Genomic DNA, 15574 nt, shown 5'->3' on the forward strand with positions numbered 1-15574 from the left:
TTACTTAAAATATGTTTTTAAATGTTAACAAACTCAGATAAATTGAAATCATGTAACTTTTCTCATCACAAAGCAATAAAAGTTAAAAAAGAAAAAAGGAAAAAAAAGAGTCAAAAAGTAAACAAACTCAGAAGATTCTGAAAGTCCCTAAAACTTACAAGATATACTGGAACCCCCTCCTGCCTAGAAGAGGCAAATCAGCTAAGTCACTTAGAAGACAGAGACCAACTGACCTTCCTGGAAGTATCTCAAACTAACTTAGCTGACTAGAAGTGGCATTAAAAAAAAAAAAAAAAAAGAAGTGGCATTCTCTGACCTGTAGAGATGCCTATAAGTTATGCAGCAAATCCCAGGGCTCTAGATTTTATGAGTGGACTTTTTATGATGCAAACATCTTGAGTCATTTCTGCTCCTATAAGTAACCTCTTACCCACAGTACTGTAAATAACCTTAATAAAAGTCATTGGTTCACTGGGTTGGACTTTGATTGTGTCCTTACTTTGGTCTGTTGTTGATTCCCTATCATGGGTGAGCATATGTTTGTTCATGTAGTATCACACAACAGCAAGGACCAAATTCCCAACTTGTGACTACATGTCATCTTTGTCTGGTGTGCCAGCTACCCTCACTAGTATCTCACAGCACCATCCCAGAAGAATAAAGAAAAGGTTATATTCTTTATCTGTTTATAAAAATACTAAGTGCACACTACAGATGACTATGATAAAACAACATGTATTGAAACAGAAAACAAACTCATATTATTTTAACTTAACATCCACCAATTATGGACTCTAATGTGCTCAGAGATGACTAGATTGTACCAATACATTTTATTCAACAGGTGAGAAAACATCTAAAAACATCCACATCTAAAAACATCTAGAATATATACAAGGATACACAGTATGTGAGAGAACCATGGATGTGATTCAATAAACCACCAGAAGTTCTAGTCCCTTCAACATTTCCTCTGAGACTTTAAATGCCATTTGCCAACAGATAAATGCAAATTACATGGTTTCTAAGTAGTTAACCTGTAAAACAGTTCTACCCTGTGAAGTAGTTCTGTGAAATCTTCTTGTCCTGAGTCTAACTAACCTCATGGTTAGTTACATGGTTTCTTCTTGTCACAAACACACTGGAATTTTCTTCTTTCTTTCAGAGGAACAAGAAGAAATGTATGAAAAACTTTCTTCATTACTATCATGATATAAATCAGGACTTTTTTTCAAATGTGGATTCACATTTGAATTGTGTGGGTAAATAAAATAATTTTAAATCAAACCATATATTAATAATATAAACACTCAATTTTCAAAATTATTTTCAAATTGTCATGACTATTTCTAGTTCCATACAAATATCACTTCTGAAAAAGGGGAGTAAGAGATGAGATACGTAAAAGAGCAAACTTGTGGCATCATAAATTGCCCATAGCATATCAAAAACTTGGGTACTTATTCTTTTATATAAAAATGCCAGCTTCTGGCTATCACAAACAAGGCTGCTATGGACATAGTGGAACATATGCCCTGTGGCATGTTAGAGCACCTTTTGGGTATATTCCCAAGAGTGGTATTGCTGGGTCTTCAGGTAGATCTATTTCCAATTTTCTGAGGAACCTCCAGATTGATTCCAGAGTGGTTGTACCAGTTTACAATTCCACCAACAATGGAGGAGTGTTCCTTTCTCCACATCATTGCCAACATATGCTGTCACCTGAGGTTTTTATATTAGCCATTCTGATTTGTGTAAGTTGGAATCTCAGGGTCATTTTGATTTGCATTTCTCTGATCACTAAGGACTTTGAACATTTCTTTAGATGTTTCTCCACCATTTGAAATTCCTCTTTTAAGAATTCTCAGTTTAGTTCTATACCCCATTTTTTGATTGGGTTGTTTGGTTTTTTTGGTGTTTAGCTTTTTGAGTTCTCTATATACTTTGGATATTATCCCTCTATCTGATGTGGGGTTAGTGAAGATTTTTTTCCCAATCTGTATATTGCCAATTTATCTTATTGGCTATGTCTTTTGCCTTACAGAAGTTTTCCTGTTTCATGAGGTCCCATTTATCAATTCTTGATCTTAGATTATGAGCCATTGGAGTTCTGTTTAGGAGTTCCCCCCTGTGCCAATGAGTTCAAGGCTCTTTCCCACTTTCTCTTCTATTAGATTCAGTGTATCAGATTTTATGTTGAGGTCCTTGGTCTACTTGGACTTGAGCTTTGTGCAAGATGATAACTATGGGTCTACTTTCATTTTTCTACATATCGACAGCCAGTTAGACCAACAACCCAGATGTCCCATGATAGAAGAATGGATAGAGAAAATGTGGTTCATTTACACAGTGGAATACTATTCAGCTATTAAGAATGACAACATCCTAAGTTTTGCAGACAATTGGATGGAACTAGAAAATATCATCCTGAGTGAGGTAACTCAGACCCCAAAAGACAACCATGGTATGAACTCACTAATAAGTGGATATTAGCAAAAAAGAAAAAAAAAGTGCCAAATACCCAAGATACTCAGCCCAGAGAACTCAAAAAGGTCAACAGGCTGAAGAGCCCAAGTGAGGATGCCTCAGTCCCACTTGGGAGAGAGAAGAAACCAACCATGGGGTCGGGGGGAGAGACCTGGAAGAGAAGGGAATGGGGGGCGGTTGGAGAAGGAAACATGATCAGTATTGGGTGGGGGAAAAGGACTGAAATCCCTGAGGGCCAGAAGAAAGAATGGAAACATACAAACTTGGGAGGTAGGTAGGAGATTGGGGGAACTCTCCAGAATGTACCAGAGACCTGGGAGGTTAGAGACTCTTAGGACTCAAAGAGAGGGACCTTAGATGAAATGTCCTACATTGTGGAGAGGGAACTTGTTCAGCCTACCTCCAGAAGAAAGACAGGGCATCAAGTGATAGGTGGGGTTGCCATCCCACAGTTAAAATTCTGACCCATAATTTTTCCTGTCTGAAAGAACCGCAGGGATGGAAATGTAGAGGAGCTGAGGAAAAGAAGATCCAGGGACAGGCCCAAAGTGGAATCCAGCTCAAGGGGAGGCCCCAAGATCTGACACTATGAAAGCTATGGAGCACTCACAAAAAGGGACCTATCATGACTGCCCTACAAAAAACCCAACAAGCAGATGAAAGAGTCAGATGCAGAAATTTGCACCCAACCGATGGACAGAAACTGCTGACTTCTGTGGTTGAATAGGGGAAAGCTGGAAGAAGCTGAGGAGGGTGACCCTGTAGGAGGACCAGTAGTCTCAATTAAACTGGACCCGCTAGATCTCTCAGTTACTGGAACACCAACCATGCGGCATACACCATCTGATATGAGGGTCCCAACACATATACAGCAGAGGACTGCTGAGTCTGGGTTTAGTCAGAGGAGATGTACTTAACCCTCAAGAGACTGGAGGCCCCAGTTTGTTTAGAGGTCTAGTGGGGTGGGGGTTGGGAGTGGGGACATCATCTTGGAGACAGGGGGGCAGAGAGGAGGTATAGAATGTGGAACAGTTGGAGGGTGGACCAGAAGAGGAATAAAATCTGGAGTTTAGAAGAAAAAGAAAAAGAAAGAGAAAAAGAAAGAGAAAAAATTAATTTCAACACTAGACAAAAAATTCTGACATGTGATTTAGAAACATACAACAAATGCTTACTGATCTGTAGTTTTTCTTTAGCAAAATTGTTGATAATAAAAGGATAAGCCTTATCTAACTGGTCCAAAAGCACTTCACTACCAATTCAAGGTATGAAGATTATAGCTGTGTGGTGCTCTGTGATATATGAAAATTACTGGTGGTCATAAATTAAGCTCTTCAGTGGCTGTAGCCATTACAGTTATAACCAGAGTGATGCAGCAACACAGAACCAAGAAGATAAATATTCAGGTGCAACCCACCTGCAGCTCTTTGAGAAGAAACATTTGGACCAAGGCCTATTCAAGTCAACTCAACAGTTAGGAGAAGGATTTGTGCACTTCTGGGTGACCTGTAAAATAATTGTTAGAAAAGATTCATAACTGTGTTGTACCATAAGTGGGTATATATGCACAGTTTCTCATTTGCTTTCCTCCCTCATCTGTAATGTCAAGGGTAAAGTTACAAAGGCTGTGTCTAAGAGCTCAGCACTGAGCAGAAGTCAGCTAAGTAACACACCCATGACTGAGTGGGGGGGGGGGAAAGCATTCAATCATGGAGTTCATCCTTTTCATTAAACCAAAGAGATGCCAAGATTAGAAAATTGCTTCCATGTTGAAATATCGAGAATTAATGTCAGGTCTCACTTGGGGAAAGAACAACCTGGCAGGCAGAACAAAGCATCCTCCAAAGCACAAGGCACCTGGCTGGTTAATGACCTAGGGCCTCCTCATGGGACTTGAGCAATCCACTCTCAATGAAAGTTTGCTTTGACTTAGCCTCGCTTCCATGGCCAGGTATTTAAGAAGTCTACTTCCCACTGCTGTCTCACTAGGTCCTGGAGTTGCCAGCTTGAGGTAGGACCTTGGACTTTTATGGAAAAATGTGAGGGGATATCTAAAGTACTGGGATTCTTTCTTTGGGTGTCACTTAAGCTATTAGAAGATACTCTGGAGTCATCTGCTAGGATGCAAATGGAAGCAGCACCTTTTCAGTACTAAGGGAAGAAAGTGTATACATTTACTCTTTGGCAAGAAGATTATCAAATAGCAACATTTAGCTTGAAAGGAGGATAAAAGGAATCTGAGGATAAAGGCAGAAATGCATTTACTTCAAAGGAAAGTCGTATAAAAGGGGCTGGAATGATGGCTTAGCAGTAAGAAATGCTTGGTACTTTTCTAGAGGATCCAAGTTGAGTTCTCAGTACCCATACAGGGTACCTAAATATTACCTGAAACTCCAATTCCTGGCTTCCATTGGTACCCTCACAAATATGGCCTACTCTCACATAGATACATAAATATAAATATTTTTAGAAACTTAATTTTAGAGAGCTAATGCTTAAAAGAGTACAGCTAGTATTCACCAGTAGACATTTTCAGATGGTTATCTTTAACTGACAGGAGTTTAACAGCACAAGTAGTCCCTGGAACAATCTTAATTGGAACACTGTTTCTTTGTATGTAGGCAGTTATGAAGAATGATTCTATGTGTTTGGAGCAGGATACAGAGGTTGAATACTGTCTCTTTCCAATTGGTTATTTTTTAAAGCTTTATTTTCTCCTTTTGTATGATATACATATGTACCTTGATATCAAACACTCTCATTATCAATAGATGACACCACCAAGAAGCACTGAGGAGGCATATGCCATCTAGAAGTATACTTGACTGAGTAATTCAGTATTGTGGGGTGGTGGTTACATACTGGAAGCTTAAATTGCAGGCTGCAATGATGGCACAGTGTGTAGAACCTCAGGTCTTTGCTTTTCACCTTCACTGCTGCTCCTGTAAAATTGCTTCTTTCCTCTCACCTTCCAGCTCCCTGATACAGCATCAGTGGAGTGGACCATCTTGTCCATATTCAACAATCATTCGTTGATTTCTATTTGCCAGTATACAAGCTGACACAGCTGCTCAGAAATTTATCTCTGTGCTAAAACAGTAGTCCTCTTGGGTTAATTGATATTTCCAGGTCAATTAGCATCTGAAACACGAACACACAATCTTAGTGAAGGAATTCCTGGCCAGTTAAGTGTCCTGTAACTGTTATCCACATGCCTGCATAATACTACATTTTAGAAGTCAGACAAATCTTTTCTACCATTTTAATCTTCATTTTCTACTTTGTCAATATCTAAATTAACTGTGGAGGTTATGATACAAAAGAGAGAATGCTATACCATGCTGATAGAATCACTTGGTAGGGCAATGAGTACAGCAGCTGAAGGAAGAAATTTAGGAGATATATGACCATAAAAATGGCTTCTATTATATACAGTCAAAGTAATAGATATAGGAGGGCAAAAGTAAGTACAGAAGAAAATGTAAAGAGACACAGCTCATGTAGCTCTCAAACACTTAATACTAATACTTAGTACTTATGATGTTACTTTCAACACCACAAATCTATCAGATACATCTTCCTTAAATTACTATTTTATTGCTATTTCCCACTGAAATAACATGCATGCATAACCCCATTTCTTGGTCTTTTGCTATAGCCTCCCAGTCTTTACCCTGGTTTCTCTCCCTAGCACCCTGTATCTGAAGGTTCCTTCTCTGCTGCTTTTGAACTAACCTACCCCACCACATCCTGACATGTCATCCGGAGTCTCTGTACAGACATCTTCTGATGTTATACTAGTTATAAAGGAGTTTTCCTTCTTTAAATTTTCACAATTTAATCTAGGTCTATTTCCACCTCTGCTCTTGCACAACCTGCCCTGTTAGCTGGCTGCTCTCTTCCCTTGGTTCCTTAGGCTACTGTACTAAAGCAGGCATCTCTCCATTCCCCTCAACTGTCTCATGATTTTAATGTATCTCAGCTTCTAGTTCTAGGTCAAGCCCTTTGGATAAAGCCTTTAGCAGATATGGGCAGTATGAGTAATGACTAGCATTTTCACATTTTCTACAATATAAAGATGTGAAGCTTCTAGCATGCCTGCACATGCTGTCTCTGGGTTAGTGATATTCTACTACAGCACTCTCTTCTCCTTTTGTCTCTTTGGTTCTTTGTGTCTTTGTAACTTTGCCATTTTTTTCTCTCTCTTTTTATGAATTTTATCTAAAGCACATGTGCACATCTATACTGAATCCTATCTTTGGTCAACTTTTCCCAACTCAGAAATTAATAACTGTATTTAAAGCAATATGATGCAATTTAGTCCTTTTCCTGAAAAAAAAAAAAGAATTCCAGAGACATATGACTATCATGTTGTTCCTGTGTTAATTTTATAGCTCAGCTCATGAGCAGCTACTTTTGTGCTATTTCTTTTGCTAAGAAATACTAGCAAAATATTTCTCTAGAAATTTTTATTAGATTTACAATTTTGTATCATTGGTATATATTACAATTCTCAAACTTTATCAAATACTCTTTAGGAAAGCTGTCATGGTTATGGACCTATGTAGATCACCAGTGCTGGGTACAATGCCTTGGATATTGAAAATGTTTAACATGGTCATTCCACCTGTGAGAATGTGCTGGGAACCTTTCTTTGAAAGTGGACCAGGGGCAATGGTCTAACCAGGCACATCATCAGCTTTCCCTCCACATGAATGGCAATAGCAGGATATTTCTTGTTGCTCTTGGAGTCCTGGGTTTCTGAGGAAGTCTGTCAGAAGTGCTCCTGAAGGGATATCATCTGATCTCACGTGAAGGGCACTCATTTTAAGGTATAGTGAGGGTCACTGATGTTGAGCAAACTTCCATAGCATCTCCAAGCATGCTTTCCTGAACTTTGACTCCACAGAGGGAGAGCTTTCTCTTTCCCATGTCCTCTTCTCTCCATGGAGACGACCACTAGTAGTAAAATGCCTGTCATGGGGCTCTGCCATTCTCTTCAACAACAGACCCCAATCAGCCGCAGCATGCCCCACATTTGGCTTGCTTCCTCCATTCTACCCAGTAGTGTTTGAATAGGTGGCTCCATGTCATAACCTATTGTGACACTGGTAGCTATTACAACTTAGATGGCCTAACAAGATCCCAAACACCATCTGCAGATGAAAAATCTTGTTATTTCTCTTTTACTGTTCTTCTCTATTCTCTTCCTTCTCTTTCATCTTTCTAGTTTTTAGAAGACTATAACTAGGAAGGAAAGTAGGAGAAAAGAGTGAGGCTTAAGCAATGGAGAATGATGATCAAGGATGTGGTATTACCTGGATTCATAGAGGAAGAACAAGAGAGGCAACATCACACAAGCACATTACCTCTGACCTTGAAATAGGCTCTGGGAACCTATGTAAACAGAACTAACTTACACAGTACTTTGCTGATAATTCAGATACAGCAACTTAACAATATCTGTTGCCCTGAATAAGTCATATAAATAACAGAATCAAGTTTATGTCTTTTTATGGTGTTAAGTTTTAATAAATAACAAATTTACCAGCTATGTAAGTTTTACTAGTTTTAACTCATCAAATATTCTTTTTTTAATTAAATTTATTTTTTACACTACATTTTCCATTCCTTGTCCCTCTATCCACCTTCTTACTGCTCCATATTCCACATCTCCTCCCTACCCCCTTTCTCTATGTGGATGCCCCCAGGCCCCACCCCACCTGACCTCTAAACTCCCTGGGGCCTCCAGTCTCTTGAGGGTTAGGTGCATCATCTCTGAATGAACACAGAACCGGAAGTCCTCTACTGCATGTGTGTTGGTGGCCTCATATCAGCTGGTGTATGCTGTCTGTTTGGTGGTCCAGAATTTGAGAGATCTCACATGTCCAGATTAATTGAGACTGCTGGTCCTCCTACTGGATCACCCTTCTCCTCAGCTTCTTTCACCTTTCCCTAATTTAACAACAGGGGTCAGCTGTTTCTGTTCATTGGTTGAGTGCAAATATCTGCATCTGACTCTTTCAGCTGCTTGTTAGAACTTTCAGAGGACAGTCATGATAGGCCCATTTTTGTTAGTGCTCCATAGCCTCAGTAATAGTGTCAGGCCTTGGGACCACCCCTTGAGCTGGATCCCACTTTGTACCTGTCACTGGACCTTCTTTTCCTCAAGCTCCTCTATATTTCCATCCCTGTAATTCTTTCAGACAGGAACAATTATGTGTCAGATGTGATTGTGGGATGGCAACCACATCTGTCACTTGATGCCCTGTCTTCCTGCTGGAGGTGGGTTCTATAAGTTCCTGCTCCACTGTCTCGCATTTCATCGCAGGTTCCCCCACCCCTTTGATTCCTGAGAGTCTCTCACCTCCCAGGTCTCTGGTGCATTCTGGAGGATCCCCCCAACCTCCTATTTCTTGAGGTTGCCTATTTTCATTCTTTCTGCTGGCCCTCAAATCTTTAGCCCTTTTCATCAAATATTCTTGATTTAACTTTGTACTTATGGCAATTATGGCAATCATGGGTTCTTTTACTCCATTCCTAACTTAGTTGCTAATTAATAAATTTTAGATCCCATACCATAACTTACATAATTATAGATTACAGAACAAGTATGGAAGAGAGGAAAACCTCCATGATCTAAGGCTTACTAAAGGCAACATGGATGTAAACAGAATGCGTGCAGATACCCTGGTGAGTCACAGCCTCCTTGCAAAGCTGTGCAAGCTAAAGCCTGCCAAAGCACAAAGCTAGTTTTAGGTGTAGTTCTAAGTTCAGGGGTTGAACCACTGAAAGGTCAGATAATGTGTCAGCCAAGTAACCATGCTAAGCTCAAGTCCTGGACAGAGACTGGATTTAGTAGGCTATTAATCCTGTGAAGCATATTCAGATGGCTTGATGAGAATGCCTATGACAAGTAGGTAGGTGTCATTGTTTCTGAGTGTTGAGTGTCTAGAAGGATCCTGCATCTTTTTAATACAGTGTATGGTATGATCTGTATCTTTACATAAAACAAAATTTCTTAGCTGGTGTACTTATGCAAAAGTAATTTCTCATTTTCCTAGCTTATTTTTAACTTGAATTTGGTATCATATGCTTGATATTACTGTTTTCTTCAGGATATATTTTTTAAATGGATAGGTGAAAGATGACTTGGTAATATCAGTAATTAACATATAAAATCTATAATTTTGACAAACAAAACAAAGATTTTTTTATGTTTAAATATTGGCTGCCTACATGAGTATCTTGATTTCCAGTCATTACAGAAGCTCTATCAGGGGAGTTTCTGTTTGTAATGCTTTTAAATATAGTTTTTATATGAGTGTCTCAGAGCTAGGTTCATACATTAAAAAAGACAAAATTGCTGGTTTTCCTCAATCTTGTCATGAATTAATATTTAATACTCAGGTTTTTTACCCTTTCTTGACTCATAGGAGATGACACATATATTTTAACACATACTAACAAAAATGTTTTCTATTTTTCTCCCTTTGTATTTTGATTTTTCTATTTGGAAACATTAACTATAGCAAAGAGCCATCTTACAGGAAAGTTAAAAGTATTTCTCTGTTGCTTTTGTTATTTAATATTTATTTCAGTGTAAAAGAGTTTTATTTCAGCTTGGTGCTTTGGCAATTATTTGACTATTGTAAAACTAAAAGATACAGGTACATCCAACAAATTTTTATTTAAATGTGTTTCTTTAGAAATTCTATCAAGAAGTGGCATGATATGATTTAATAATAAAAATTCACAATACATCCCTTGATATCACTGAGCATACTGAAGAAGAGCACATTTACATTCTTGGATGGAGAAAACATGAGTCAAACATTTCAAAGGAGTTTAAAACTTTTGTTATTTCCCCATTTTGATTAAGGAATTATTTTTATTTCTAAACATTAAAGGTCAATAATAGAGGAGTAAATAAAGTATGAGGGAAAGCCTTGTTTGTGGTAGATTCTTAATGAATCAAATTTACATGGGTTTGGAACATCCTATTGGGAAATCTGTTAATCTATTGATTGAACAATTATTTAAGAGAAGAATATGTCATTGAGTACAATGATGTAGCATTTGTCACAAATCACTGCTGATTTCATGATGCCAGTCAGAAAGTTCTCCATGGTAAGGAACCTAAAGTACTGATTGCTAAGGAGTGTTTCTAGAGACCCTGATCTGAGAACTTTTACTCTATTCTGTCTTGCAAGGACAAAAGGAAATGAATCCTTAAAGTATTCTCACCTAAGACAAGAATTCATATTGTAGGACAATGTGGAGCTAACTCTCACAAGAAGTTGTCTTCACTAGCATGTCAATCCAATGTCCCAAACTTATTCATAGCTGTGTAGTAATTCCAATAGCAAATAAAGAAATGATTTTTGCCCAAAAGCTTGGTTATGTGTTCATATCACAACAATTTCTTTAGTTATAAATATTATCTGTACAAAACATTAACATGTGATTATGTTATCAGATGAGAAAAATTTAAATTAGTGAGGCAATGTACACTCATTGCAAGATAATAAAGTGGATAAAGATAATAAAGTGGATATAGTTACCAATGTCACAGAATATTCAATATGGAGTAATTAGATGATAACAATTATGTAGAAGGTGGTTAAATAAGAAAAAAATTAAAAGAAGTACTATTATTGATGGTTACATTTACTACTTTCATCCAATTTAAGAGAGTTTGGATCCATGATGATCCATCAAAGCTGACGAATCTGAGTTTAGATTTTGATTTGAATAATGCTTTGCTGCTATTGTTCAAGCAAGGAGTCAAGAGAATTCCGAGGTGAACATTCTTTTCTTTTCCTACATGTCTTTGAACATGACTAACACACACACATACAAAAAAGGTGGTAGTTGACATACCAATTTTCTGCCTCTACAGCTGATTAAGCTGCTATGTTCTGTGGAAATGGAGACTATTTACCAGAACTCCACTGACTTCATCCTCCTGGGCCTCATCACCCACCCAACATTTCCTGGGCTGATCTTTGCTGTGGTTTTCTCCATCTTTGTGGTGGCTGTAACAGCCAACTTGGTCATGATTATGCTCATCCGTGTGGACTCTCATCTTCACACACCCATGTATTTTTTGCTCAGCCAGTTGTCTGTCATGGATACTGTCTACATCTGTATCACTGTCCCCAAGATGCTTCACGATCTCCTGTCTAAAGAAAAGACCATTTCCTTTCTGGGATGCGCATTGCAAATATTTCTCTACCTGACACTGATTGGGGGAGAATTTTTCCTGTTGGGCCTCATGGCTTATGACAGGTTTGTGGCTGTGTGCAACCCTCTACGGTACCCAATAATCATGAATCCCAGGGTTTGTTTGCTTATGGTGCTGGGCTCCTGGGCTGGTGGGTCTTTGGATGGATTCATGCTGACACCTGTTACTATGAGCTTTCCTTACTGTGGATCTCGGGAGATCAACCACTTTTTCTGTGAGATTCCAGCTGTGCTGAAGCTATCCTGCACAGACACATCACTCTACGAAACCTTGATGTATGCATGCTGTGTGCTGATGCTACTCATCCCAATATCTTTCATCTCAGTCTCCTATACACGGATCCTCATCACTGTCTACCACATGAGCTCTGCTGAGGGTCGACGTAAAGCCTTCACCACATGTTCCTCCCACATTATAGTAGTGAGCATTTTTTATGGGGCAGCTTTCTATACCAATGTACTGCCCCATTCCTACCACACACCTGAGAAAGATAAGGTTGTGTCAGCCTTTTATACCATTCTCACTCCCATGTTGAACCCACTCATTTACAGTTTGAGGAATAGAGATGTGGCCACGGCTTTAAGAAAAGTCTTAAGGAAACATGCTTCCTCTCAGAGATTACGAGTGAGACATGTGCCTGAGAAATACTAGCAGGATGTAGCCAATACTCCTGGGTGGATGCCATAATCTTTCTATAAAATACACTTTGTTCTGCTCAGCATCATTTTTTTATTGGATATTTTCTTTATTTACATTTCAAATGTTATCCCCTTTCCCGGTTTCCCTTCCTCCCGAAAACACCCTATCACATCCTCCCTCCGCTCAACCCCCAGTTTCTACGAGGGTTGTTCCTCCACCCACCTACCCACTCCCACATTCCCACCCTCGATTCCCCTATACTGGGACATCTGTTGAGACTTCATAGTACCAAGAACCTCTCTTTCCATTGGTGCACGACAAGGCCATCCTCTGCTATATATACAACTGGAGCCATGTATACTCCTTTGCTGATGTCTTAGTCCCTGGGAGTTCGCAGGTTCTGGTTGGTTGATATTGTTGTTCTTCCCATGGGGCTGCAAAACCATTCAACTCCTTCAGTGCCTTCTCTAAATCCTCTATTAGGGACCCTGCGCTCAGTCCAATGGTTGGCTGCTAACATCAGCCTCTGTATTTGTAAGGCTCTGGCAGGGCTTCTCAAGAGACAGCCATATAGGCTCTTTTTAGCATGCACTTCTTGGCATCCACAATAGTGCCTGGGTTTGGTAACTGTATATGGGATGAATCCCGAGGTGGTACAGTATCTGGGTGACTTTTCCTTTAGTCTCTCCTCTACACTTTATCTCCATATTTGCGCCTGTGAGTATTTCGTTCTCCTTCTAAGAAGGACTGAAGCACCCACACTTTGGTCTGAGTGAAGTAACCCAATCACAAAAGAAAACACGTGATATGTACTCACTGATAAGTTGGTATTAGATTAAAAGTTCCAAATAACCTGGATACAATTCACAGACCACATGAAGCTCAATAAGAAGGAAGTTCAGCATCATTTTAACAATCTAAAATTATCACCCATCAAAATCATTGTTATAATCATCACTTAAGAATGAGATATGAGGGCTAGAAAGATGGCACAGTTTTGAAAGGCTAGGCTTACAAACACAAAATAAGAATGAGACATGAAATCAAAGACATAAAGTTTTCAACATTACTGACTTTCTTGTCTGGATTCAGCAGCAATAATGTTCCAGTGTTTTCAGACAAACTACACTGTGAATCTTCCCAGGCAATATGAGCATCAATCTGAAATGCCCCTTAATGCTATCTTTATGTCTAGTATTTGGCCATATGTTCTTTGTGTCTATATTAGTTATGAATGTCTTTTGTAAGAAATGGAGACTACAACTCTAAATTACCCAGGCTAATTTATATCTACAGCTGAATAACTCCAACCTTCCTGGCTAGGCTTTGAAAGGAAGTTGCCAGAAATACTTTCCAAGTCCTTGAGGATTTAATTTTAAATATAGCAAAAAACATTAAATGTAATTTAAAGATTTTTCTAGTGATAACAGTGTAATTTTATTTTGTAAGCCTGATTTGAGATATGCTATATACATGAAATATCAAAAATATGTTTGTCTAAAAAAGGCCTGCATAACAGCCATACCAGTCAACACGGCAATGTGGAATTTAACAAAGTCCTACTCCGTGATAAAGAGATAGAGGCATCCAGTGGCTACTGAGAGAGGAAACTCTGCTGGAGCAAGCATCCTAATAGGTTAGCCAATCCCCTGTGGTCATCCTTAAACACATGTACATATAAGTAACTCTAGAATGATTCAGTGGGTTATTTATGTAAATATGTAGGTTATGTGTGTATGTGCACACTCACATAAAAATGTAACACTAAGAGAAGAGGTCATAAATTTAAGAGAAATTGGAGGACATGAGATTAGTTGGTGGAGGAGGTAGGGGTGGAGGCTGTATAAGTTGTATTCATATATGGCATTATCAACAAATTTAAAACTTAAAAGACAAAAAAAGCCCACAACTAAGCAAATGTTTTCTCCTCCAAGCAGCACACTTCACTTCTGAAGATATACACCACTTGCGGGTAAAAGGATGAAAAGGTGTAATTTAAGAAAATAAAACTAATAGACAAGCAGATGCATATATTCTAATATTTGAGGAGAAAAGACTTCAAACTAAATATATAAAAGACAAAGAAAGTCCTTTTATATTCATCAAGGAGACAGCATTCATTTTATTGACATTTTGAGCATATAGGTACCAAACACAGAAACCCCTAATTTTATAAAGAGCACTTTATGTAAGACACAGATTAATAATAGTGGTAGTAAGTGACTACAGTACCCTGCTCTCAAAAATAAATGACTAAGAGAGAAACATTGAGTTAAATGACATAGAGCGTCAAATTCCTTAATATACATCTATAAAACATTCTACCCAAACACTAAAGAATGCATATTTAAAGACAAACAAAAAATCCTATAAGGCAATATCCCTCATATATATAGATGCAAAAATGTTCAATAAAATACTGACAAATGAAATATAGGTGTATACTTCAATCCACTACAATCAAGTTAGCTTTACTCCAAAGTTGAAGGCCTGGTTCAAAATTGCATGAATGAACTTAAAAACTAAAGTCATATCTCAATGATACAAAAACAAGAATTTTGATTAAACCTAACATGACCTCAAAATAAAAGTCTTAAGGCTAGAGAGATGGCTCAGTGGTTAAGAGCACTGACTACCTGCTCAGTGGTCCTGGGTTCAATTCTCAGTAACTACATGGTAGCATACAACCATCTGTAATGGTATCTACTGCCCTTTTCTGGTGTGTCTGAAAGCTATATTGTGTGTGTGTGTGTGTGTGTGTGTGTGTGTGTGTGTGTGTGTGTGTATAATTTTTAGAGAAAGTGAGATTAGATTATACTACAACATAGAAGAGGTTAGATAGGAAAACTTCACATCCAGCATCACCTTAGGTGGAGAGAAATTTGAAGCAATCTCATTAAAGTCAGAAATAAGACAGGAGTTTTCTCTATCTCCCTCCTTTTCAATACTATACTTAAAGCACTAGCTAGAAAAATAAGACAAGAGAAGAAAATTGCATGAATTAAAATGGGCAAAGAAGTCATTATCCCTCTCTTAAGATCTTATATATAAAAGACCCCAAAATTCTACTAGAAAACTTCTAGAAATGAACAATACTTTGAGCAAATGATAGGATAAAAAGATCAACTTACAAAGATTATTAGATTGTCTATATACCAATAACAAGCCTGCTTTAAAAAAATCATGGATACATTGCTATAC

The 15574-nt window shown here is 38.2% G+C and overlaps 1 protein-coding gene across 1 annotated transcript; it reads left to right on the plus strand.

Annotated features, from left to right (window-relative positions):
• The first annotated feature begins 11416 nt into the window (after positions 1-11416).
• On the plus strand, positions 11417-12385 carry LOC116084603 (olfactory receptor 2T2). The gene has a single exon (XM_031361676.1). The coding sequence runs from the start codon at positions 11417-11419 to the stop codon at positions 12383-12385; it is 969 nt and encodes a 322-aa protein (XP_031217536.1).
• Positions 12386-15574: the final 3189 nt, after the last annotated feature.

This window comes from Mastomys coucha, unplaced genomic scaffold (assembly GCF_008632895.1).
Source record: "Mastomys coucha isolate ucsf_1 unplaced genomic scaffold, UCSF_Mcou_1 pScaffold9, whole genome shotgun sequence".
Classification (NCBI taxonomy): Eukaryota; Metazoa; Chordata; class Mammalia; order Rodentia; family Muridae; genus Mastomys; species Mastomys coucha.

Bases quoted from the DNA above. Each gene is read 5' to 3' on its own strand.
- LOC116084603 (XM_031361676.1), top strand. From the start codon at position 11,417: ATGGAGACTATTTACCAGAACTCCACTGACTTCATCCTCCTGGGCCTC.